This window comes from Chinchilla lanigera, unplaced genomic scaffold, assembly GCF_000276665.1.
Source record: "Chinchilla lanigera isolate Chin_1 unplaced genomic scaffold, ChiLan1.0 scaffold00086, whole genome shotgun sequence".
In the NCBI taxonomy this organism is placed as follows: Eukaryota; Metazoa; Chordata; class Mammalia; order Rodentia; family Chinchillidae; genus Chinchilla; species Chinchilla lanigera.
Genome location: NW_004955487.1, coordinates 4,836,117 through 4,859,179, shown reverse-complemented (window position 1 = coordinate 4,859,179; position 23,063 = coordinate 4,836,117). Strand labels below are relative to the sequence as shown.

The following is a 23,063-nucleotide window of genomic DNA, read 5'->3' as shown; positions in this document are numbered from 1 at the left end:
CTCTGTCTTCTTCCACTACTCCTCCTCCTTCTTGTTCTTCTTCTTCTCTTCCTCCTTTTTTTTTTTTTTTTTTTTTGAGACAGGGTCTTGCTATGTAGTTCAGGCTGACCTTGAACTCACAGCAATCCTCCTGCCTCCGCCTCCTGAGTGCTGCTATTATGGGTGTGCACCACCATGTTTGGCTCTCTTCTTCCTCTTTCTTCTCCTCTTCCTTCTTTTCTTTCTTTTTCTCCTCCTCTTCCTCCTCCTTCTCCCCTTATACTGAGGCTTGAACCCAGTACCTTCGCACTGACTTACATTTCTAACCCCTCCCCTTTAAAATAAATTCTTGAGACAGGGTTTTGCTAAGTCACTAAATGGCCCAGGCTGGGACTGAATTTGAGATCCTCCTGCTTCAGCCTTCTGAACACTGGGATTACAAGTGTGCCTCCATCATGCCCAGCTCCCTTCCACCTTTTTTATTTTTATTTTTTTTTTTGTTTTGGTTTTTTTGAAACAGGGTCTCACTATGCAGTTCAGGCCTTGAACTTGCTTTGTAGCCCAGGCTGACCTCAAACTTGCACTGATCCTCCTGCCTCAGTTTCCTGAGTACTGGGATTATAGGTGTGTGCCATCATGCCTGGCCTTCCCTTCCTCCTTTGGGATCATCTGAAAACCCTACCCTAGAGAATAGAAATTGCGCTGCAAGTGCATGGTATCATGTTATTTTCACAAACTGTAAGGTAACGGACTCCATAGAAGGGCTGAGATAATTTGGCAAAGTTAAGGCCATTCATGAAGGTCTGTGTCCCCAGTGTCCTGGTGTGAGTCCTGGGGACGGACCACAGAACAGGCCATCACCAATCCACCCACCTGGGTCCTAAGACTCCATCTCCACCCAGGCCACGACTTGGGTTTTGAACCCTTGAAATTCTGTCTGATCCCATGACTTAGGACCTTACAGCTCTAAGAACAATGAACAGCCTAGTGGTGTGTGTGGTAGATCAAAATAAAAAAGGGTTAGGGATGTAGCTCAGCGTGAAGACCCTGGATTCTACCCCAGGTACTGAAACAAAGCAAGAGAAACCTGCACTGGCAAGAGGTCTGACCCAAGCTGTCTAGCAAGTCCTCCCTTCCTGGTGCAGGGCAAGGGGACACTGTTCTCAAGGGGACGCTCCCCTCACAGAAGGTCTACCCATGCACAACTAACACTTTTGTGTGTGTGACCTGGTGATTGAAAGAGATAGGCAAATTCTCATATTAGAATGTCTTCCTTGATACATATTTGAATTGCTTTTTGTCCCAGGACTCAGAAGGCTGAGGCAGGAGGATCTCTATGAGTTCAGCGTTAACCTGGGCTACACAGGGAAGCCCTGTCTCAAAACACCAAAACAAAAAAAGGCCTTTTTTTTTGAGATGCTGGGTTCCTGGTCATTGTGCCATGTAGAAAACCCACGCTCGACAGGGACAAAGCAGGAGGTGCTTGCCTGTCTCTCCTGAGCAGGGGTGGCCTCAAACAAGCTGTGCCGGGAAGGAGGGTGTCTGTGGGGCTCTGAGAGACCACACTGCGTGGAAAGACCACTTCCTGTCTGGTGGGGGAAGGATTGTTGCCTCCCTTCCTGATAACCGGGGTGTCTGGAGGAGGCGGCGCTCGCAAGTGGCTGTGGGCAGCCCGGCCGGGGACTGCTGCCGGGCGTCTGGCGGCCTCACCATTTCCTGTGGTGTCTACATTACTCCCCTCCTCACCCCTGGATCCTGTCCCTGTGGCTGTGAACACCTGGCAGGGGACTGGAGGGTGACAGAGAAGTTGCCTGTGGATGTCCTGGCACCTGTGACAGCCCCAGCCCCAGAGCTTGGCCCGCACTGAACCTACCAAACTCCGCCCTGCTGTCTTTGCGTTTTAAAGATCAACTTCCTTTTCAATGAGCAAAGTGTGACTGAGCCTTTCCCTGTGGGAGCCCTGCTCCCCTCGGTGTTCACACCCACTGCCCGGTGCCCGAGGTTCTCCCGCTCCACCGCAACCATCAGACTGCAGCCTTTCTACCCTTATCTTTTTTTTTTTTGTTTCCCAACCCTCATCTTAATACCTCCACTGGATGCTACACAGTGCATTTTTTCATGACATACTCCTCTCTAATAGGATCTTTGGGCTGGTTTTACTTACTGTGGTGCATTTACAACTCTTTTGATGCTTTTTGGATAAACAATTGCACTATTATATCAATAACTGGAATTTTTTCAAGATATCTGATATCAGTTAAGCTGCTTTAAAAATGTTTATATTACCATGGAGGCACAAGGCCTTTGAGGGGGTGGGTGGCTTTTAATAATCAGGTTGCAGAAATAAGTCCCCAGTAGCCACCGTCTCACACTGACTTTATTTGTTCCCCAGGGTGGACGAAGGTGAGGGGCTCCTCAGGCTGTCCTACCTCCCCACCCCCGTTAGCATTGGGAAGTCTGACATGGGCTCTATGAAGCAGTACAGAGATTTGTGGATATCAAACACACTAGCTTGCCAGAGGTGGTCACGGTTGACTTTGAATCTTGAAGCAGAAGAATAAGTTTTAGAATTTAAGAAAGGTTATGGTGGGGAGGCTGAGGCAGGAAGACTGCCAAGCGTTCGAGCCCAGTCCAGGTTACATTGTGTGTTCAAGGCCGGCCTGAACATGTAGTGAGACTGTCTCAAAAAGAACAAAACATGGCAGCCGGTTAGCTCAGTTGGCTGGAGCATGGTGCTGAAAAAGAACAAAACAAAGCAAGAAAAGAAAAATAATTATGGAAGTCTCTTCTTCAAATTTTATATGTGGGGGATTTTATGTGTCCTTTGCAGGAGGATGTTTTGGAGTTTTAAACCTGGGCCTGTCTGAACAGCAGTGATGGGGAAGTAGTACTTCGTGGTTCACTTATCCTGAAGGTTGATTTAACTCAGGGTGACTTTGATGTTCAGATCCCCACTGATCATGTGGAAGTAACTGCATTATTTTAAAAGACAGCTAAGCAACTAAAGGGCCACGTGACATCACGGGCCCCTGATGTGGGACCAGGAGGAGGACCCATTGCCCATTTAAACCAAATTAGTCAGGAGGTGGTAATCTGGGGACATTTTGCAAAACAGCTCTGGGCCTTTGGAGACTGTTCAAGTTCTGGGGCTCAGGAAAGCCGAGGAACTGCCGGAGAGTGAGTGTGACGGGGCAGGGATGGGTGCTGATGCAGCGTGCGATGCCAGGGACGATCCAGGTAAGGGAGAACCTGTGAGTGACGCTCTTGGTTCAGCTGGGAGCCCTGGATGTGATGTGTGCTCAGTGATGAGGACCTGTTTCCATGCAGCGCCACAGAGACACCTTCGAGGACAGATCTGTCTGGGTTTTGTACCTGGGAGGAAGCAGGTACAATAGACCTTTGGCAAAACGACCTTCCCAGAAAGCAGGACACAGGGGGCAAGATGTCCAAGTACTCACCAATTTTAAAAACCAGGCCTTGGAGTTGAGAGCCTAGCCTCTAAAAATATTAAAACAAAAGCAATGAGTGATGTGTGGTGGTATAGCTCAGTGGTGAGGCCTTGGGTTCCATCCCCAGCATCAAAAAGAAAAGAAAAGAAAAGAAAAGAAAAGAAAAGAAAAGAAAAGGAAAGGAAAGGAAAGGAAAGGAAAGGAAAGGAAAGGAAAGGAAAGGAAAGGAAAGAAAAGAAAAGAAAAGAAAAGGAAAGGAAAGGAAAGGAAAGGAAAGGAAAACAAAGGAAAAGAAGAGGAAGAAACAAGATGAGACAAGACTTTGGAGTTGACTGGGGGCCCCAGACAGCGACCCATGCTTCATTGAAAACGCAGACCCGGCTAGAGATCCTTCGTGCTACAAACGTGGCAACACCTTTTTATTTAGAGTAAGATGTGTTCACATCCAGCATGACAAAGTTTGTACAAAGTTCACAATTTAAAAATGAAGTATCACAGCAACTTGTGATTCCACACATTTATAGCAAAATTAAAGTGTCAACAAACCCATGCCGTGTAGTACAAAAATAAATCAAACTTCAGTTCCACAGAGAGCACAATAAATAGTTTATACAAAATTCTGTCTTAATAAATGATTACTTAAATTAACTTAGAAATGAATATGAACAATAAGTTATAATAAATAAGCTCTGATGAGTCACAATAATTCCATATGAAAGGTCAGCATTCTAACATGTGACACTTTTGTGATCCCTATATAATAGTCACAGATAACTTTTGATTTGATATTATGTACCAACGTTACATGAGCAGCAAATTTGTGCTTAGAATCCCTTTCCATTGTACATAGGTGATAACAATAAGAATCCAAACTGATACTACCTATTACTCTACTAAAAGCATTACTACATTGGCCAGGAAGCTTCAGACAAGACGCGGTGGGGAAATGCATATGCCGCTATGAACAGGGGCTCTCCCAAGGCGGGGCGAGCACCCGGGACCGTGTGTATGGCAATAGGTGACAGTAAGCACCTTGCTTCAGCTTTCAAAAAGGCAATTCTGAGCGTGGCAGCTACAACTAATCGCGCAACAGAAAGGGGGCGCCTGTACAGAGAAAGTACTGCAGAGCCCCAAAGTAATTACATAATCTTTTTTTTTTTTTCCCAGCTAGTTATTAAAGTCCTTGTGGAAAACTGTAAGCTTTTGTACAGTGAGCAGTATAAAGTGCCGCTGGGATATACATATATTTATACATATATATATATACCGAGGTTGAGTATTGTATCAGAATATTTGTAGTGAGATCCCTGTAGTCTCCCTTAGCAACCGTGCTGGGTCAGCCGTGAGGGCTTCCTCTATAATCCACCCAGGGTCAGGGCCACCAGGCCACTGACACAGGAATTGCACACCTCCGTACGGATATGTAGGGCAAGGTAAGTGCAAATAGTCGACTGGCACATTGTGTGAACAATGACCCTGTAAGTCCTGTTCTGCTAAAAATATTTTTTTTTTTTTATTTTTACAAAACCCATCTTTTTTTTTTATTTCATAACAAAATTTTAAAGTACTTTTGTACTTCCTGCATAACATCAAGACATGGAAGGGAGAGATGCTACTCAAAGAAATCAAGTCAACATCAGGAAACACAACACATTTGTCGAAGGGCTACTCAGAGGGCAAACGCAGCAATCAAAAGTGGTCTTATGCATACAGATAGTGCAGTCATTTGGAATAAAACAATCAAATCCTCAAGGTATAAACAAGTCTAAGATGATCTAGTTTAAAGCAAAAAAAGTGCCGAAGTATATTTAGTTACTTTTAAAATCTGATTGCATTCATTCTTAGAATAGGTCGCAAAACCCAACAAGGCTATGCAAACGCTGTGTGGTCATCTGGACCCAGCGGAGGGTAGAACAGAAACGCCCGTCGTTTTCAGAGAGCTCTGAATTGGTCCAAAGCTTATTCAAAGTCAGCTGGGGCGGGGGAGGAGAGGGGATGCGTTTACTGAGCCGCTCTCCTACCTGTCCAGCAGAAAATCCAGTCCAGTAACCAGAATACTCACAAGCCACTAGCCTTTTTCTCCTCGAATGTGAAATAATGACAATAATAATGATCTTTTTTTTTTTTTTTTTTTTAAAGTGTAAAGGGGAAAGAAATGCTCTTAAGTGATCTTTTCGCTCAAATTGGAAACACAACTTCTTTTAGGTGAACTACATTTCGGTAACAGTTCAGAGGGGCACGGGACTCTAGCAGAGATAAGAGAAGGTTGTTCCAAGGTCTACTGAAAATGCAAAAGGAAATCTTCGTGTTGTCCACCTCTGACAAGCTCTGTCTTAACGGAAGTCTCCATAGTCACACCATGTAATGTTTAGGAGTTAATTTAAAAGTGCTGTTTAAGCTGCTTTGAATCTTCTGCCAAGTTTCCATGGCTTGATGTTGTCTTACAATAAATTACTTATTTCATTTCTTACAGTTAATCCATAAGCCATTTCCTTGGAATGCAAAAAACCTCATTATTGCCCCCACCATACACCATCCTCCTAAAACAAACAAACAAACAAAAAAAAAATCACATAATATTTCCAAGCATTGTTCAAAAATAAAGCATTTTTTGCAACCAATTCTTGCTATGAAACAATATGCACACAAAATGTATTTCTTAAGTTTCATAAAGTCCTCTAACATGAGGCAAATGATAATGTCTACAAGTGGCCCAGAAGCCACCTCATGATCATTCAAAGCTGTTTTTTTTTTCTTTTTAAATCTTTTTCTTGTATGTCCATTTCAGTTCAAAATACTAAAACATTTAATCACTAAAGCATTAGAAAGAATTTACACTCTATTTATTTTGATCAGCTTACCTCTTCAGAAATATATATACCCCAGATGAGCATACAGTAGCAGCTATAAACATTACATGGCATATCACACTATGTCGGCTCATATGAAAACGTACAAAATGTGAATGTATTCAAAAAACTATTCTGCAGGTACTATTTTTAAAGCAAGACATAAAATCATTATGAAGTCTTGTAAGCATAACACTGTTTCAACAGAAATAAATATAGAACACTTTCTGGTAAATTACAGCAGCAAAAAGCAAGAGGCATCCTTTTTTAAGCATGATTTTCATCTCTAGAGCAGCTGTTCAGACCTGAATTCCTCTCACAGCCTGCTTTATATTTTCCAGTAGGGCTTTATTTTCTGGACTCTGATAACGGTCTTGATTTGTATACATTTCCGTCAAAGTAGTCACGTAAGCATCAAAATTTTGTTCATTGATTGGATCCTACGAGATATTAAATAGTAGTTCATATACAACTTTTATTTTCTTCATAGTATATTCACAAAAGCATCAAACAGTATCATAGCATCCTGCCGTGTCGCCTAGTCAGAGCACACTTTATGTTATGGGAGCAGCCCCTCCGATGTGTCTAGCGGTTAATGTTATGGTTTTGGGGTGGTACCCGAAAACATCCAAACACCGGAAGAACCATGGGACAACGATACAAAGACACGTGTGTCATGATGTGGACTGTGGTGGCTCGAGGCCCCGGTGCTGTGTGCTCAGTCACTTACCATGTGGGGCAGCTGGATGTTGGCCAGGCTATGGATCAGGGACTGGCTCAGGTTGGCCAGCTCATGCAGGAGGGACTCATTCTGCTGCTCGATGACCTTGTTCTCCTCCTCGATCGTCTTCAGGTTGCTCTCCATCGTGGTAATCTGAAAGGCACACATTTGCGCCACATGTAACACGAGGTGTGGGGCCGTGAACGGGAGCTCTTGCCCTGTGGCCTGCAGATGGTGGAATCCCAAAGGCGGAGCTTTCCGCCTTGATGCAAAGCCTTGGAGCTGAGAATGTGGCATTTTAAGGGTTGCTTTCTATGCTTTTGGAGATTGAACCGGGGCCTTCACCCTGAGCTCCATCTCTGGCCTGTATTTATTATTATTACGATTACTGTGTTTTAAATTTCTAGACAGGGTCTGGCTAAGTCTCTAAGTTGCCCAGGCTGGGCTCAAAGTTGCCATCCTCCTGCCTCAGCCTCCCAGAGTGCTGGGATTATAGGCATGTGCCACCACACCTGGGGAGAGGCCCGGGCTGAGGGCAGCTGACAGCAGCGGTCCTTGGTGATGTCCCTTCCTTCAGGGGAGGGGGATGCTGACCCCTAACTCTGGCAGCAACACATCCTCCCACAAATCTAGATTCTGAGGACTATCTAGCTCCTTGTGACAGTGGGAGGGTCCCTCTTAGGAAGCGAGGGAGGATTTGGGTCTTGTTGGTTTGACAGAAGTTGCTGGTGATAATGTGTATTCAACCCGATAGGAGAATCTGGCCTGATAGATCAGCATCTTGTTTAGCTGATGGAAGGGGAAAAGAACTGCTGCAATCATTTGTACAAGATGCACGCTCAGTTGGATTTAACCAACAATACATGCGCTCTTTCTCCCAACGCCTGAGTACATGGCTCTGGAAATGGAATGGTGTTTCTCACTGTCTGCAGAACTTTTGCTTCCTGTCTGTTTGACTCTGTGCCCTGCTGGATTGGAAGTTTTAGCCCCCAAGAGAAATCTTTTCATTAGGATTCCTAACATAATGCTCTTGAGCTGGGAGCTGAGATTGCTGCAAGACCATATGGGACTTTTTTTTCCTTATATGTGTGTACATTTCCTTTTTAATTTTTTAGAATATTTTCTCTAATTTTTATTGGATATACAGATGAATGGGTTTCATCCTGGCAGATTCATACACATACATAACATACTTTGATCATTTCTGCCCCATTGCCCCCCTTGTGTGCTCCCCCATATTTCCGTGAAGTTTCTATGTGTATCACATATTTTACTCCTATCCATCTTTAAGATGTGCTGCAGGTTTGTGATGTGCTGGCGACAGCATAGACTCTGGTCCTCCCATGAAAACACCCTTACTGGCTGCAGCAGGACCATAGGACCAGGTCAGATTCTGCTTGCTCCACACCCATCTCTTCTCAAGTCTAGGCTTTTACTAAGAAGGGGTCTGGCAGGGCCCGGGGTCACTAGCAGTCAGATCCAGCTTGTGGATTGGTTTTTGCTTCTTTTAATGGCTAGAAAAAGCCAAATGAATGATGTGTTGGGACAATGCACTAAAGTGATGCTTCAGTGTGGCTTGCAGGTGTGCTGGCTGCAGCCACAGACCATGCGTGCACACGCAAAAGAGAGAGGTGACAAAGGCTGCGTGGACCAGCCCCTGAGACACTTGCCATCTGATGCCTGGTTTGCACCAAGTCCGCAGAACGGGGTGCTGTGCTTTAAAAACATTTGTACAAGAAGCATACAATGGTCCAGTGCTGGTGGTGAGGTTTTGGGTGGGGGAGACAAAGTCAAGGCAGTGCCCTTGCTAAAGGGAGTGAAGCTGCCTGCCCCTCAAAGCAGCTTCTGGGCAGGTGTTTCCAGCATGATGGGCATTCAAAAATACCATGGGTGCTGCTGTGGCTACCATCCAATGGAAAGGCAGCTTGTAAAAGCATGGTGCTGTTTCCTTGTCCATCTTAGTCAGCAGATCTAGCACCATGTGACTTCCAGTGACTTCCAGCTCTTCCCCAAAGTCAAAATGACCATGAAAGGGAAATGTTTTGAATCCATTCAGGACATCAAAGCAGCCAGGACAGTACAAATGAAGGCCCTCAGGAAAGAGGACTCCAGAGCTGCTGCAGAAAGTGGTAAGGATGGTGGGATGAGTGTATTCAAAGCAAGGGGGAGGGTTTTGAGGAGGATTCATAGCAATGTGTCTTTTATTGCAATACATTTAAAAAATTTAAACATTCAGGATGCATCTTGAGAACATAATATTAAATGAAATAAATCACACAAGCTTAAATATTGTACAATTTCTCTTATATGAAAAGCCCAAAATATAAATAAATTAAAGAACAAAATAAAAGATAGATAATAGGAAACAGAGAGATGGGTTTGTTTTGCAAAAGGTACAGGGACCAAGAGATGGAGGTGGGGTGGGGAGTGGAAGGGAACATAAAAAGAATTAAGATGTATTTTGTACACGCACCAACTCCTCATGATGAATGTGATCATTGTGTACTGCAAACACAAACTAATAAATATAAATATTAAAAAATTTAAGCATTCATCCTATTTTCCTGTCACACCTCTTAGCATGTGATTGGAAGGAGATGGGGCTACACAGACTATCTTAGCTCAAAAGAAGACAATCAGAAGTCTGATGAGGGGAGCATAGATACTGCCAGCCAGGAGTTCACTGTCCCCCTAACCTCAGCAGGAACAGAATACCCCAGGGATGAGGGGACATTTGCCCTGGTCCATGAGGCCCCTGAGCCAGAAGCCAGGTAATTTCTCATGAGCAATCTGGCCTGAACTACTGCTTCTTTTTCACATTCTAAGACCTCATTGCTCCCTCATCCTCAGTAAAACTATGCTAGCTCTGACCCCAGGGCTGTTCTCAGCCTCCTGAGAGGCTCTGCTAGCCCTCCTTTTGCTCGGTCCCTGGACTGCTCCTCTCCTTCTCTTCATCCATAACTGTGGAGTCCTGCCTTTCCCAGACTGGGGTTCACCCCCCCTCTCCCCTCCTGTCTCCTGAAGCCACCCTTGCCCCAGCACGTGAGTGTCCTTCCTGTTCCTCTGTGGCCACATCTCTCCTGGACTCGGTGGACCACTTCCTGTGCATCCCATGGGGAAGTGTCCGAGTGGCAATGCCCATTTTTGTGGCCCTCTGTATTAATCATCGTGACTGTGGTTGGCGTAAACTGAGTTGACTGGGAGGAGGTGTGTGTTGATGACCTCAAGAATCAGGCTTGGGCGTGCCCAGCCCGGCTGCCTGATGTGTCTTCAACACCTCAAGACTGTGCTGAGTGAATCCAGCTGAATCGGGGTGAACCAAGGGTGGCCTCGGGAGGGACCTTGGTCATCCTGCTGGTGTTCAGCAGAAGTGGGATGGACATTTAGGATTTGTGACCCAAATTTTTGCTGGGTCATAGCCTCAGAGATTGGTGGCTTCTTATTGAGCTATGAAGCATAAGAATGTTTAGATTTCCGGGGACACAGACATTGTCTTGGTTGCACTGATTTGACTCAAAACACTGCTCAAACACACTGCAGCTCTCAGTGCTCACAGATGAATCACGCAAGGTGCTTTTCTCCTACATCTGAGTTCTTCCAACTGGACAGTAAACAAAACTTACTTGGCTATTTCGTGAGCGCTCTGGGGTGAGAGACGGGTTGCAGTTGAATACAGCCCGAGTGTCCCCAAGCCTTTGTGGGTGGAGATTAAACTCCCACTGTGCAGGGTGATTGGAGCGGAAACTCATTCCAGCCAGGGCGTTTGAGGGTTAGATACGCTCATGGGGTGGGGCCTGGTGATCTAGTTCTGATGATTTCATGGGAAGAGGGAGAGAGGCCAGAAGATTCACACACATGCACGCACACACATACACACATGTGCACGCACTCATGCTCTCAGTCCCTCCCTGCCTGATGTATTGCACTTCAAAGGGACCCTGGCAGCAAGAAGCCACCCCAAGATGCAGCCCCCCCACCTTGCCTCTCCAGACCAGGGAGCCTTAATAAACCTCTTCTCTCTAGAACTCGCCCAGTCTGTGGTGGTGTATTACTGGCCACATTGAACAGACCGATGCAGATGGCCACCCTGAGCACCTGCTATAAGTGGCAGGGGCCTCTCACCACGAGCAGTGTCTGAAACTCAGAAATGCTGGGAAAGAGCCCTGGTGGCCGGCAGCCGCAAGTCCCAGCCTGTGGTGAGCAGGGCCCAGTTGCCTGGTGCAGCCTCTAGCTCTGGGCATGGAGTTCCTTCCTGTCTCCCACTTCCACATCCTGGAACACCGTCTGCCAAGTGACCTTCACCCTCCACCACCCCACTGTTATTCACATCTGTCCCTGGTTGGCTGCAATGGCTGTATCACCGTGGCTCAAGTGTATAAAAGTGTGACCATGCTCCCCCGGGGGTTCTGGGTGGACAGATGCTATGTGTGTGATGACACTTACCTTGCAGGCTACAGCACCTACCCAGTGACACTCACAGGTGCTCAGAAAAGCTCTGTCCCTCCTCTCCCCCACCTGCCAGGTGTCCTGGGCACCTCACACACAGGGGGTATCACACCAGTCCAGAAGCTAGGGTAGATGCAACACCACGATCCCATAACACTAACATCCACAACATCTGGGGAGGAAGCCCTTCCTTTGTAGGGACAGGTGACCCTGGGGGAATGGGCATGGCCACTTGCCTAGGTATCTCATGAAATGGCCACGTGCGCACACGTACACACACACACACACACACCAGCCAGCTCAGCCACTCCATCACAGTAAGTATTGCCACCAAACGATTTCAGCAGAGGACCAAGATACTGGGTACAACAGCAAAGCCAAGGAACAGGATGCCTGTCCTCGAAGTGGCTTCTTTGCCATGCTCCTCTGCGAGACAGTGCACATTAGTGCAAGAATTGAGGGCTTCAAAAACTGTTACCTGAGTTCTGAGTTTAATCATGTCGGCCTCCATCTGGGAATTGGATTCATTGAGCTCTTTGATTTCTTCATCTAACTGTTTGATTTCTTCGTCGTTTTCTATACCTGTGGAGGGAAAATTAACATGTGAAAACCACGACCCCAGGAGATTTTAGAATTAGCATTTTGAAAATCCTCTTTGCTTTTCGCATAATTGGACTTAAATTTGCTCAGAAAATATTCCCTTGCAGGAAAACAACAGTATCACAGCATGTAGGTTTCTATTCCCCAGTGCTGTTTCTTCTGCAACCTAGGTATCTAAAAGCAAGAAAGAACAATGGAATTCAACTAAAGCTTCAGGAAAGCTTCCTGGGGCTGACCTCAGGTGTGGCTTTTTTTCTTTGTTTGTTTGTTTTTGGTACCAGGAATCGAACTCAAGACCTTATGCTTGAACTGAGCGTGGTGGTGCATGCCTGTAATCCCAGCACTCAGGAGGCTGAGGCAGGAGGATCATTACAAGTTCGAGGCCAGCCTGGGCTACAAAATGAGCTCAAGGCTAGCCTGAACTGTATAATGAGACCCTGTCTCAAAAGACAAAAAAAAAAAGATCTTACGCTTGCCAAACAGGTGCTGTGCCGCTGAGCTCTATCCCCAGTGCCCAGGTGGCTTTTAGTGAATGAAAAAGAAATTGCACCCCAAATAAGGATGCCCACAATGGAAACCCCTATCTGTAAGGCAGCCTCTCTCTCTCCCTCTCTCTCCCTCTCAATAGGGTCTCCCTATGTAACCCAGGCTGGCCTTGGACTCTTGGCTGATCCTCCTGCCTCAGCTTTCCTAGCGCTGGGATGACAGGTGCACACCACCACACTAAGCTATGAGGATTCTTTTTTTTTTTTTTTTTTACTGGGAATTGAACTCATGACCTTGTGCTTGCCAGGCAAGTGCCTGTGCCAGTGAGCTATACCCCTAGCCTCAGGATTCATTTTTTATGAAGTCACTCAGACTTGAAAGATTGAGCACTGAGCCATCTCACCTAGGGGCTGCCGTCTCTGGGCACCTTGTGTAGTCAGCTCAGGGATAAACACCTTGTTTTGTGTTCTGGGTAAGGACATGTGGTCAATACCAACTGTTCCTGAGCAGCACTGGACCGACTCATGGTGGAACAGGGTGGTTCCAGGCACCTCGTGGCTGTGTGTTCTTAGGAACACTGGATGCCCTGCTACTCTGTCTCTGGGGCTCATGACACAAAAAAATCACCCAAAACCCAGTGCAAGTGGGGCATGGTGGCACTTGCCTGTCATTCCAGCACTCAGGAGGTTGAGGCAGGAGGATTACTGCAAATTCAAGGCCAGTCTGCACTGTACAGTGAGACTCTGTCTCAGAAAACCCAAAGGGGACAATGCAAAGGACATGGCTTGAGATATCCCAGGAGAGGAACCCCTGTCCTCAGTCTGAGCCTACTGTGTCCCAGGGGCCTGAGGGTGGGCCTTGGGGGCTTGTGGACCCAGGGATCCGTGGAGTGCTGCCCATATCCAAGCAGCCTGCCGAGCCACACTTCCCTTTTGGCTTTGTATGCACAGAGGCAGGTGAGTAGCAACAGAGACTTAGAGAAAGCTGATTCAGGAAACGCGGGCCGAGGGCATGCTGAGCAAAGGAGAAGAGAGCCCCTTCCAGGGGCAGAGCAGGACAGTGGGTATCAGGGATGCTGGGCACCGGGGTGTCAGGTGGGGCAGGAAATACCTTCCTCCCCTAGCTAAGCCAACTAAGCAGTGACAAGGAGGTGGCCATGCCAACACCACCTTCCCTAGCAGCAGGTGCAGGGTGGGGCATGGTTAGTTACCATTGCTGGCTCGCTGCTTGATGGTCAGCATCTGCTCCCCAGACAGCTTTGCCTTCTTCATGGCTGATGTGGCTCTTGGGCACCCGGACAGGCTGGGGACAGACAAAGATGGCATTAGTCACAGGGCCGGGGGCCCCCATCTGCTGAGGGACAGGAGAGCCATGGTGCAGCTCATTGGACCGGCTGGGGCCTGCCTGGGGCTCTGCAAACATGGAAACCAGAAACATGGGAACCAGTCTGTGCACACGGTGTGAAATGTGTGTGTATGTGCATGTGTGTGCATGCACACATGTTGTGGGCCCTCTGGAGAGCCACCTCTGAGGCCAGCACACACTTGTCGCTCATGCTGTCCCTTCCAGCACTGTCAGGAAGTTCTGGAAAGTGACTCAATTCCCTGAAGCACTTTTTAAATGAAACACATCAAATTACACAAAGGTTGAACTTGAAGCTCAATTTCAAACAGGAGAAGCAGAAAGAGCAGGACTACAACTCTCCACCAGGTTCTGTCACCAGCCTTGGTCAACCCTGCTTGCTCCCTACCTCGCTCTGCACCTGAAGGTGCTCTGCAGAGAACCCAGTTGTAAGAACAACACTGCCATCTGTAGTTTTTGTTTTGTGTTTATGGCACTGGGAGTTGAATGCAGGGCCTTTGCACTGAGCTGTTACATCCCTAATCTTTAAAAAAATTTTTTTTTTTTTTTAAATTGAGACTAGGTCTTGCCAAGTTGCCTAGGCGGGGCTGAACTTGTGGTCCTCCTCGGCCCAGGCCTGGCCCTGGGGGCCTCCTAACCATTCCCAGCCCAGCATCTTGAGCTGATGGTCGCCTGCCATCTAGCACTTCATAGGACAGCAAGATGCAGGAGTTTATATGTAAGATTTTATAAATAATGTACATTATAGACTTAGAATATATATACTAGTTTGTTTTTTGTGTGTGGTACTGGGGGATTGAATCAGGGACTTTTCAATGAGCTGCTTCCCCAGTCCATTTTAACTTTTTTTTTTTCTTAAATTTTGAGATAGGATTTCAATAAATCATTAAATTACCCAGGATGGTCTCAAACTTGCCATCCTTCTGTCTCAGCCTCCCAGCTTGCTGGGGTTATAGCCCTGCACCACCATGCCCGGCTAAGTCAATTATTACTTTGTCTCTCTCTCTGCACAGCTTCCAATTTGCCAGGTCTCTTGTGGCCCTATGTAGTGTTACCTGGTTTACACTGTTAGGATGGGCAGTGACTCTGAGTGTCACAAGGATGCCCAGCACCAGAGGAGCTGCCCGGCTTTGTGGGAGCATGACAACCCGGCAGGATAGTTATTATTTTGTGTTTTCCTTTAAAAGAGAAGAACTGAGGTTCTAATGGGCAGCAGTCCCAAGGTAAATGTGTTCATCTTCCATTGCCAGTGCCTGACTCTGCAGCCAGAAATTCTGCTGCACACAAGAAACCTGGTTCAGCGCAGGCTCCCAGCATGCAAGGGAAGGACAGAGGCTTTCTGGGCACCAGCACCACTCCCAGCACCTCCTCTTGCTTCCTATTTAGGTTCCTGGGGGAAGCCAGGGGGAACCCAGTGTCCAGGTAGGAGATGCAGTGCAGAGTGGGTGCCCTGTTAATGCAGCGGCCAGGACAGCAGTGAGGGAGTCGAGCTGAGGGGGCTCTGGGGGGAGGCCCCCACTCCCTGCCCCCAATGCACTGTCCTTATTACTAGTGGGCAGTTAGAGCAGCCTAGCAATAAAGGACAAAAGATACCAACCAGCCGTAGAATCAAGCAGCTGCTGAAGCCTGAACATTTAAGAATGTAAAAATGTAAGAAACTTCACAAGAACAAAGGATAAAAGGTTGAGATGGGAATAGACAGATAAGGACCCTTCCCTCCGGAAAGGATATTCTAGGCTCCTCCTCATGCCTAACTAGATTTCAGCTGGACTTCCGGAAGCAGAAATGTGAGGCGACCAGCTTTCTTTTGATCACTTTCGAGCTCATTTCCTTTAAAACAAGCCCCCTTCCCGCCATCTGCTTATACGTACAGGGACCAGAAGTTAGATTTTTCCGCTCAGACTCCCCTCACAATAGGCACCTATTATGAACTTTCTCCTCTCATTATTTCTGGTAAGAATCAGAACTTCCTTCTTTGGATCACAATTTCATTTTTTGTCCTCATGGAAGCCTGAGCTCAGTCTGTACAAAATACAAACTTGCAGCGCTGCTTCTTCCAGAGGTGCTGAGTGAGCGCTGGGCACGCCTCTCTGCCCCATTCTGAAGCCCCTGTGCAGGCCAGAACCCTGAGCCTGAGCTTCTGCACCTGCAGACAGAGATAGACCAAATGGCCCTCAGGGACACCAGTGAGCTCCGTGCTCGGACCAATGTGAGCACATGTCTGATGGCCCTGCCGGCCCCACCAGGCTGCTCAGAAGCGGGTTCCAGGGGCTGGCCTCCAGGAAGAGGCTGTGTCAGCAGTGATTAGGAGACACTTCCTGTAGGCTCAATCCCAAAGGCATGTTTCTTATGCCTTGGCTTCTAAAAAATTCCCAAAGAAGAGGATTTAAACAAACTGTCATCTCTGTCTTTTCCCATCAGGAGCCCCATTGCCTTGTGAATAGGTGCGCACTTCATGGAGCACAGGGGTGGAAGCAAGAAAGAGTGCTCGAAGAAAAGGGATTCCTAGTCAGAAGTGGGGGTGCATGCCTATAAACCTACCTCTCTGGGAGGCTGAGGCAAGAGGATCACAAGTTTGAGCCCAGCCTGGGTGATTTAACAACTTAATGAGACTCTTTCAAAATAAAAAACTAAAAAGGAAAGGGACAGAGCTCAGTGTGAAGGGAGGGGACTAAGCATTTCGAGGGGACGAGGCTGGGCTCCAAGTGACCTGGAGCTGTGAGTCCGAGATCCCGTTCTCAGGTCTCAGGCCCTAAGTCTGCTGCTGAGGCGATCAGCGAGGGCACTGGTGAGGACTCCGAGGCTGGAGCCAGAGTCAGGAAACTAAATTAGGAAACAAGGGGAGCCTGGAGCGTGGTGCCTCTGCTCCCTCTTCCATTCCGATCCCCTGAGAACATCGCGGTGAGGGTCAAATTTGGAAGTAAATCCCGAGTGCCTGGCTCAGGCCTTGGGCGTGGCGGGGCTCCCATAGCCACGCTGCCATCTGGCAGTGGTCCTGGCTGGCTCCATTTGCCCTGGGCCTTGGGGCGTCACATACTCATCTCTGCCAGGGAGGCAAAGTCAGGGCGGATTGGGGCTGGGACAGCTGGATTCCAGGTGAAGGATGCCAGCCCGGGCCCAAACTCTTCTCTCCGTAGGCTGCGGCTCTAAAGCTGGGATCTGGGATCTCCCTCCAGGCTCCAGGCAGCAAGTGGTTAAGGTGGCTCTGGGCCGGCCAGACGTCTGGCACCGGCGCCAGCGAGAGCTGGAGAGCTCCAGTGAGGCTCCAGCTTGGACTGCGGGAGGAGGAAGCGGAGGCCCCACTCTGTTAGGACGTCAGCCCAGCGGCTTTTCCTGGAGAGCACAGAGCTGCAAATATCTAAACAAAGGAAGTGTCCAGGGGCATGTGGTTCATAGGATGGGGCGGGGCTTCTCACTGTGAAAGAAACCGAGGGACCTGAGCTGCACAGGCCAGAGGTGACAAAGGACGGGAGAACCCAGGGGCTAAGGCTGGGAGGACTGGGCAGACCCGGGAAGCCCTGATCCCATCTGGGCCCTTAGGAGAACAGCAGAAAGTGAATGGACAAAGGGTGCCCCGAGCTAGCCCAAGGGCCCTGGCCCTTGCATGGAGCACCTAGGGTGCTACGTGACACCTAGACCCTTTCTGCTGGTGGCCTGGCTTCCTAGGGAGCAGCACCACCCCAGGAGCCTTGATCTCATAGACAAATGTCCCTCTCCAAGCTCGGGGACACAGCCACATGCAGGGCTGTGCTCTCCCCTTGTGTCCGGCTCTTGCCCAGGTTGGAGCCCTGGCCCCTCTGCGGGGTAACGATCAAGACACTGAGAGCTCGGTGCGCAGGCATGAGAAGAGGCAGTGTGCAGGCCACTTCTGGAGGCTATGGGATCACACATCTGTGTTCATTCATGCAACAGCATTGTGTCTCGCCCTTAGTGTGGCAGCAATTGCTGGATCCAAGCAGGACCAGGTAATGTAATGGCAGAAGTCACACCATGCCTGCGTCCTCATGCTTCCTCCGTGGCCTGTCTGTGTCCTTTTGAGTTTCAGATGATTCCCGGTGGGCACAGACACTGTGAGAGGGGGTCTCTCCTTAAAGGACACCAGGGACAATCCAGCAGGGGTTTGCCCTACAACATTGGGCTGGAGGGAGTACAGCCAGGAAGGACAGGAGCGGAACATCTGGAGGCCTGAGTTCGGGAGGCCAGAGCCAGAGTGAGGGAAGAGCTGCAGACTGCAGGGGTGGCCGGGACCCTACTTGCAGGCCAAGGGGCTGGGCCCAAGCTCCGGGCAATGACAAAGAGTAGGAAGAGTGTGACTAAGAGCTGGTGCCCTGGGGTTTGCTTCCTGGGTAGCTTATGGAGGACGCAAGACATCCACTGAAGGCCGGCAAGGAGGGGGAGCCCTCCCCAAGCTGGTGGAGGAGCCTCGCAGGGGCTGGGGAGGTGGGATACAGGGGAGAGGAGGAGAGGTGTCCTCGATGGACCTCTGCTTGGCGCCCGACCTGTGGTTTGCCGATGGAAAGTTCTAGGAGCCCTGAGGATGTAGTCCCCTGGTTTCCAGTCTCCAGCCACTGCTGAGAGCCTGCCCGGCGTTCCTTTACTCTGTCTTCTTGCGCATCTCTCTCTCCACCTCCCACCCTTCAAGATTTTGTGGTGCTGAACGAGGGTGCGGCCGTCTGCAGGAGGTGCGTGTGTCACCTTAGAGAGGCCACATGCTCAGCCCAGGCCTGCTGGGAAGGTATTCCGTGCCGCGAGAACATCTCAGATCCATCAGTGGAGGAGAGTGACGCTCAGGTGGCCAGGGCGCGTCTGTTGAAAGACCTTGAAGAGAGGCTAATGTTTCCTGGGAGGAGAGGCCACCACCTGGACTGGGTGCTGGTTCACTGCAGGACTCCCGGCCCCAGCACTGCCTGGCGGCTCCATCCCTCCAGGGCCCCTCCCGCTCTGAGCAGAGCCCCTTCCTCCAGGCTCCTTGGCCTCTGCTCGGCCTGGGGGACGGGCAGTTGGGGATGGTTCTTCTTTTCTTTCTTTGGTAATTTTCCTTCTCCCTCTTCATTCTGTCAACTTTCTCAGAAACTCTTATGAGTTGGTTATTAAGCCTCCCAAATTGTTCATCTGGCCTTGAACTAACAGCAATCCCCCTGCCTCAGCCTCCCAAGTGCTGGGATGATAGGCAGGTGCCACCACATCCAGCTCTCCACTTTATTTTAGTATTTAAAAAAATATATTTTTCTTGGATTATGAACAGAATTACTTTTTTTTTTTTTTTTTTTTTTTGAGACAGGGTCTCACTATGCAGTTCAGGCTGGCCTTGAAATCTTTTTGTAGCCTGGGCTGGCCTTGAACTTGCAATGATCCTCCTGCCTCAGCCTCCTGAGTGCTGGGATTACAGGCATGTGCCACCATGCTGGACTCCAGAATTACTTTTGATATGTTCTTTATTCTCCTTTTTTTGGGTTTCATTATAGATGTTTACTCACGGCTCCCAGATACTTTCGGGGACCCAGGAAGAGGGGGTGAGAAGACAAAAGAGAAAGTGCTTCAGGATCAGAGTCCTGCAAAAATAAAGCATGGTTGGGTCCTGCCCTGGTGGACACTGGGCCAGAGGCTCTGTTGTCCCAAGCAGTGCAGCCCAACAGATGTGACCGGTGGCTTTAAGCTTTCCCTGGGCCCTGTGGGACGCATGGTAAGAGACAGATGTGGGTGGGAGCCTCCTTCCCAAGTGCTTCCCGCTCTGTACTGAGGTGTGGCAACGACGTAAAGGAAGCAGAGCATCGCAGTGCTCCCAGGCAGCAGCACAGGTGGCATCGTGTGCAGCATCAGTGCAGAGGGGGCATCAGGTAGGCGGGGGTGAAGCTTGCCATGGGGACTGCTGAGCTTCCGTAGTCCTGGATTCTGCAGCGGAGGTGTCGTTATGTGAGGTCACTCAGGTCCCAGAGACTTGGGGACATCCCTGCCCGTGCAGAGATGGCTGGGGTTTTCCGTGTGCCCTTCCCTGCTCAGCCTCCTTTGCTAACCAGACAAATGTATGAGTAGAGACTGGGCCTGGATCAAGCAGAAACACTGCTCTTCTCTTTGCCCGGGACATGGCTCCCTGGTCAGATGGTCACTGGGCTGTCACTAAAGGGCCACTGGCTGGAGTTGGTCCAGGGGGTCTCTCGGGGGTAGCGGCCCTGCAGTCCGCCAAGCACATGGGTTGCTGGGTGGATGTGTCACCCCAAGCCAGGGAGACCTTGGCTCCCGGGAAGGCTTGCCTTGCAGACCCCTCTCCCTTCCCCTGCTTCCTGTTGGCTGGGACACAGAGCTTGGAGGGAGACCTCGTCATCTGAGCTGTAAAACCAAGGATGGAAACCAGGATGGACCATGGGTCCAGAGGCCACCTCGGTGATGTCCCTTCATCCCACTCTCTGGCCTGGCCCCAGCAGAAGCAAAAGGCCCCTCGTCATAGTGGAATGCAGGGGTGGCCAAGGGCGGTGGTGTCCGCTGAGACCAGCAGTGATGTGTCCTGAGCTGGACCCTGCGGACATCCTGATGGGATCTTGCAGAAGGACCCACCCGTGACAGGCTGTGGCCGTGGCCAAACTGCAGCCCTTCTCTCTATGGCGTGCTGCCCCCGGGGAGGGACTTGCCCTCTTCCGGTGACTGTGCCTGTCCTCTTTGTGCAGAGGACTCCCCAGGCCTGGGTAGCTGGGCAGGCTGTTGGTGTGTGTTTATGTACAAGCTGCAGCACTGGGAGCAAGAGCACAAGAGGTCCCCTGGGGACCACAGGCCCTGCACCCCAACCCCTCACCTTGGTGACAGCCCTCGGGATAAGAGCGTGTCCTTGCCACCCCGGATGGGACCCTGGTCACCCCTGTACACATATCTGTGCTTCGGGGAGGAAACAGCCCTGGGAAACTGTGTAAGGACACCAGAGTCCTCCTCTCCTGTCCCCAGGCCCCTGTCCCACTCCATGTCCTGTGTGAGCCACTCTGACCATGCCTGGGGCCTCCCAAGCCTGACCTTGGGTCCAGTTCAACCATCGATTGATCAAAACAACACACAAAGGAAGTGCTCAGCGTGATGACTTCGCCTTGCCGCAATCCCTTTGGGAAATATCAAGTAAAACAAACATTCTAAAACAGGCTGTGTCCTCATTTAATAGGCACGAGAGAGGAAGCGAAAATCAACAGATGATGTCACAGGACCCTGGCGGGAAGGGCTGACGAGGGTCTCGGAAGTGACTGAGAAGAGCACGAGTCCTGGTCAAGGCTGCATGAGAAGCGTGACTTCCGTCTGAGCATATTTGGATCTTAGAATTGGAGTCGGTTGGTGAGCTTTGAGCTTTGACTCCATAGAGTCCTGTGACGTTTACTAAATGGAATAAGGACTGGAGAGACAGCTGAGAAAGTGTTTGATGCACAGTTATCCCTCGGTGTCCATGGAGGTGGCTTCCAGGACCCCCAGTGAGCCTCGGGGCCACACACACTCCTGTCCCTCCTGTGGGGAGGTGCACAGAGCTTCACATACACGCGGACACGCTTCCCCTCACCTCCAGATCATGTACAACACCGACTGTTCAGTTCGCAGTGTTTGCTGCAAGTTTTCAGTTCATAGGTGGTTGAATCCCCAAGTGGAGAAGCTGAGATACAGAGGCTGTCGGTACACACACACAGGAAATAGGTTCTGTCTTTTAGAAGACCCACAAGCTGGGGAAACAGTGCATTGGAGAGTCCTTACTGAGCATGCAGCAAGCTCTGGGTTTAATCCCCAGCACCGCAAAAGGGAAAAAAAAATGTTGGGCATGGCAGCCAAAGCTTGTCATCCTGTGTGCTTGGGAGGCTGAGGCAGGAGGATTGCAAGTGTGAGTCCATCCTGGACAATTTAGTCAGACGCTGTCTGAAAATATAAACAGAGGGCTGGGGATGTAGATCAGTGTGAAGGGCCCTGGGTTCTAGTCCCAGTATTGGAAAAAAGAGAAAAAAAAAAAAAGAAAAAGGGAAAAAGAGAGTCTTTTTCCATTCTTCTGTGTAGAGGAGGCCACTCTTGCTTTTGGCTTCTGCCCACACTTCTACCTGCCATGGTCCTCTCTCTGCTGAGATGGCTGTGGCCTGCAGCCCCAAAGTCAGTTCAGACCCAGGAGAGCATTTCCCATTTCTGTTCCTGCCCTTTCCCTCTGCTGGAGAAACAAGCGCACCTTTTACCAAGCTGCAGTGAACAAGACAGTCAGCAAGACGCAGAAACACTAAGAGGACCACAGGCCTTTTCCCTCCCTCATCAGTGACCTGCTTGTTAAGGCAGGACTCATTTAGCTGGGTGTGGTGGTATGTGCCTGTCATCCTAGCACCCTTGGAGGCTGAGGCAGGAGGATGGCAAGTTCCAGAGCACAGCTTGATTTTACTGATACAGTGATACCCTGTGTGAAAAAAAAAAAATCTTACTACTGTGCAGTTGGGGCTCTGTGTTTTCCCTTCCTCCCCCATGTATCTGCTTCCTTTCCTTCTCTGGGGTTCTTCCCTTCAGACCGGAGCACACCTTTACCCCTCCGCATTCTCTCTGGCTCCCTATGCCCCCCTAGCTGCTCCTCCTCACTCTTCCCCTCTCATCTGAGGCTCCCTGCACATCCGTCACATCTGCTGTGACCTCTGTGACACTGCCCGCCCGACCTCTGACCCATCTCAGGTTGGTTTTGGCCCTGATCCCCTACCCCAAGCCCTAGACACTCCCTGTCCTGGAGCCCAGCAGTTTTATTTATTTATTTTTTTTCAGTTCCTGTGATTCAACCCAGGATTTTCACGCTGAGCTATATCTCCAACCTTGTTTAAAATTCAGTTTTATTTTCTCATTTTTAAGAGAGGGTCTAGTCTTGAATTTGCAATCCTCCTGTATCAACCTCAAAAAGTGCTGGGATGACAGGCGTGCAACGCCATATCCAGCTCCAACAATTGCTTCGAGTGCCCCTCCCTGCCCTCCCCTCCACCGGGCGGCCCTGTGCTGAGGTCTCCTCTTGGTGTGCCGGCCCCTGGTCACTCAGTGCCGCCTCCTCAGCAGGCGTCAGTGTCTTGGCCATCGCTTACCTGTCTGATCACTGGTTCCACGGGCCAAGGGGCCAGGTGTGGCTGGTTGTTACCCTGCCCAGGGCTCTTCCCTCCTCGTCCCATTTCCAGATGGACATTTCTTTTTTTTTTTTTTTTT

The 23,063-nt window shown here is 49.5% G+C and overlaps 1 protein-coding gene across 12 annotated transcripts in view; it reads right to left on the bottom strand.

Annotated features, from left to right (window-relative positions):
* Nucleotides 1–3,810: 3,810 nt before the first annotated feature.
* The window catches only part of Myt1l (myelin transcription factor 1-like), a 398,225-nt gene continuing 378,972 nt past the window's right edge, over nt 3,811–23,063 (bottom strand). For 8 of the 12 annotated variants that reach the window (XM_005404380.2, XM_005404382.2, XM_013504409.1 and 5 more), the window contains 4 exons: nt 13,741–13,832; nt 11,917–12,026; nt 7,008–7,151; nt 3,811–6,717 (listed from right to left, as the gene is read on the bottom strand). In XM_005404380.2, the coding sequence (XP_005404437.1) occupies nt 6,577–6,717; nt 7,008–7,151; nt 11,917–12,026; nt 13,741–13,832 (487 nt within the window). In that variant the 3' untranslated portion in view covers nt 3,811–6,576. Of the gene's footprint in view, nt 6,718–7,007; nt 7,152–11,916; nt 12,027–13,740; nt 13,833–20,991; nt 22,285–23,063 lie in introns of those variants that run through there. The other 4 variants (XM_005404381.2, XM_005404383.2, XM_005404385.2 and 1 more) reach the window with 3 other exon arrangements.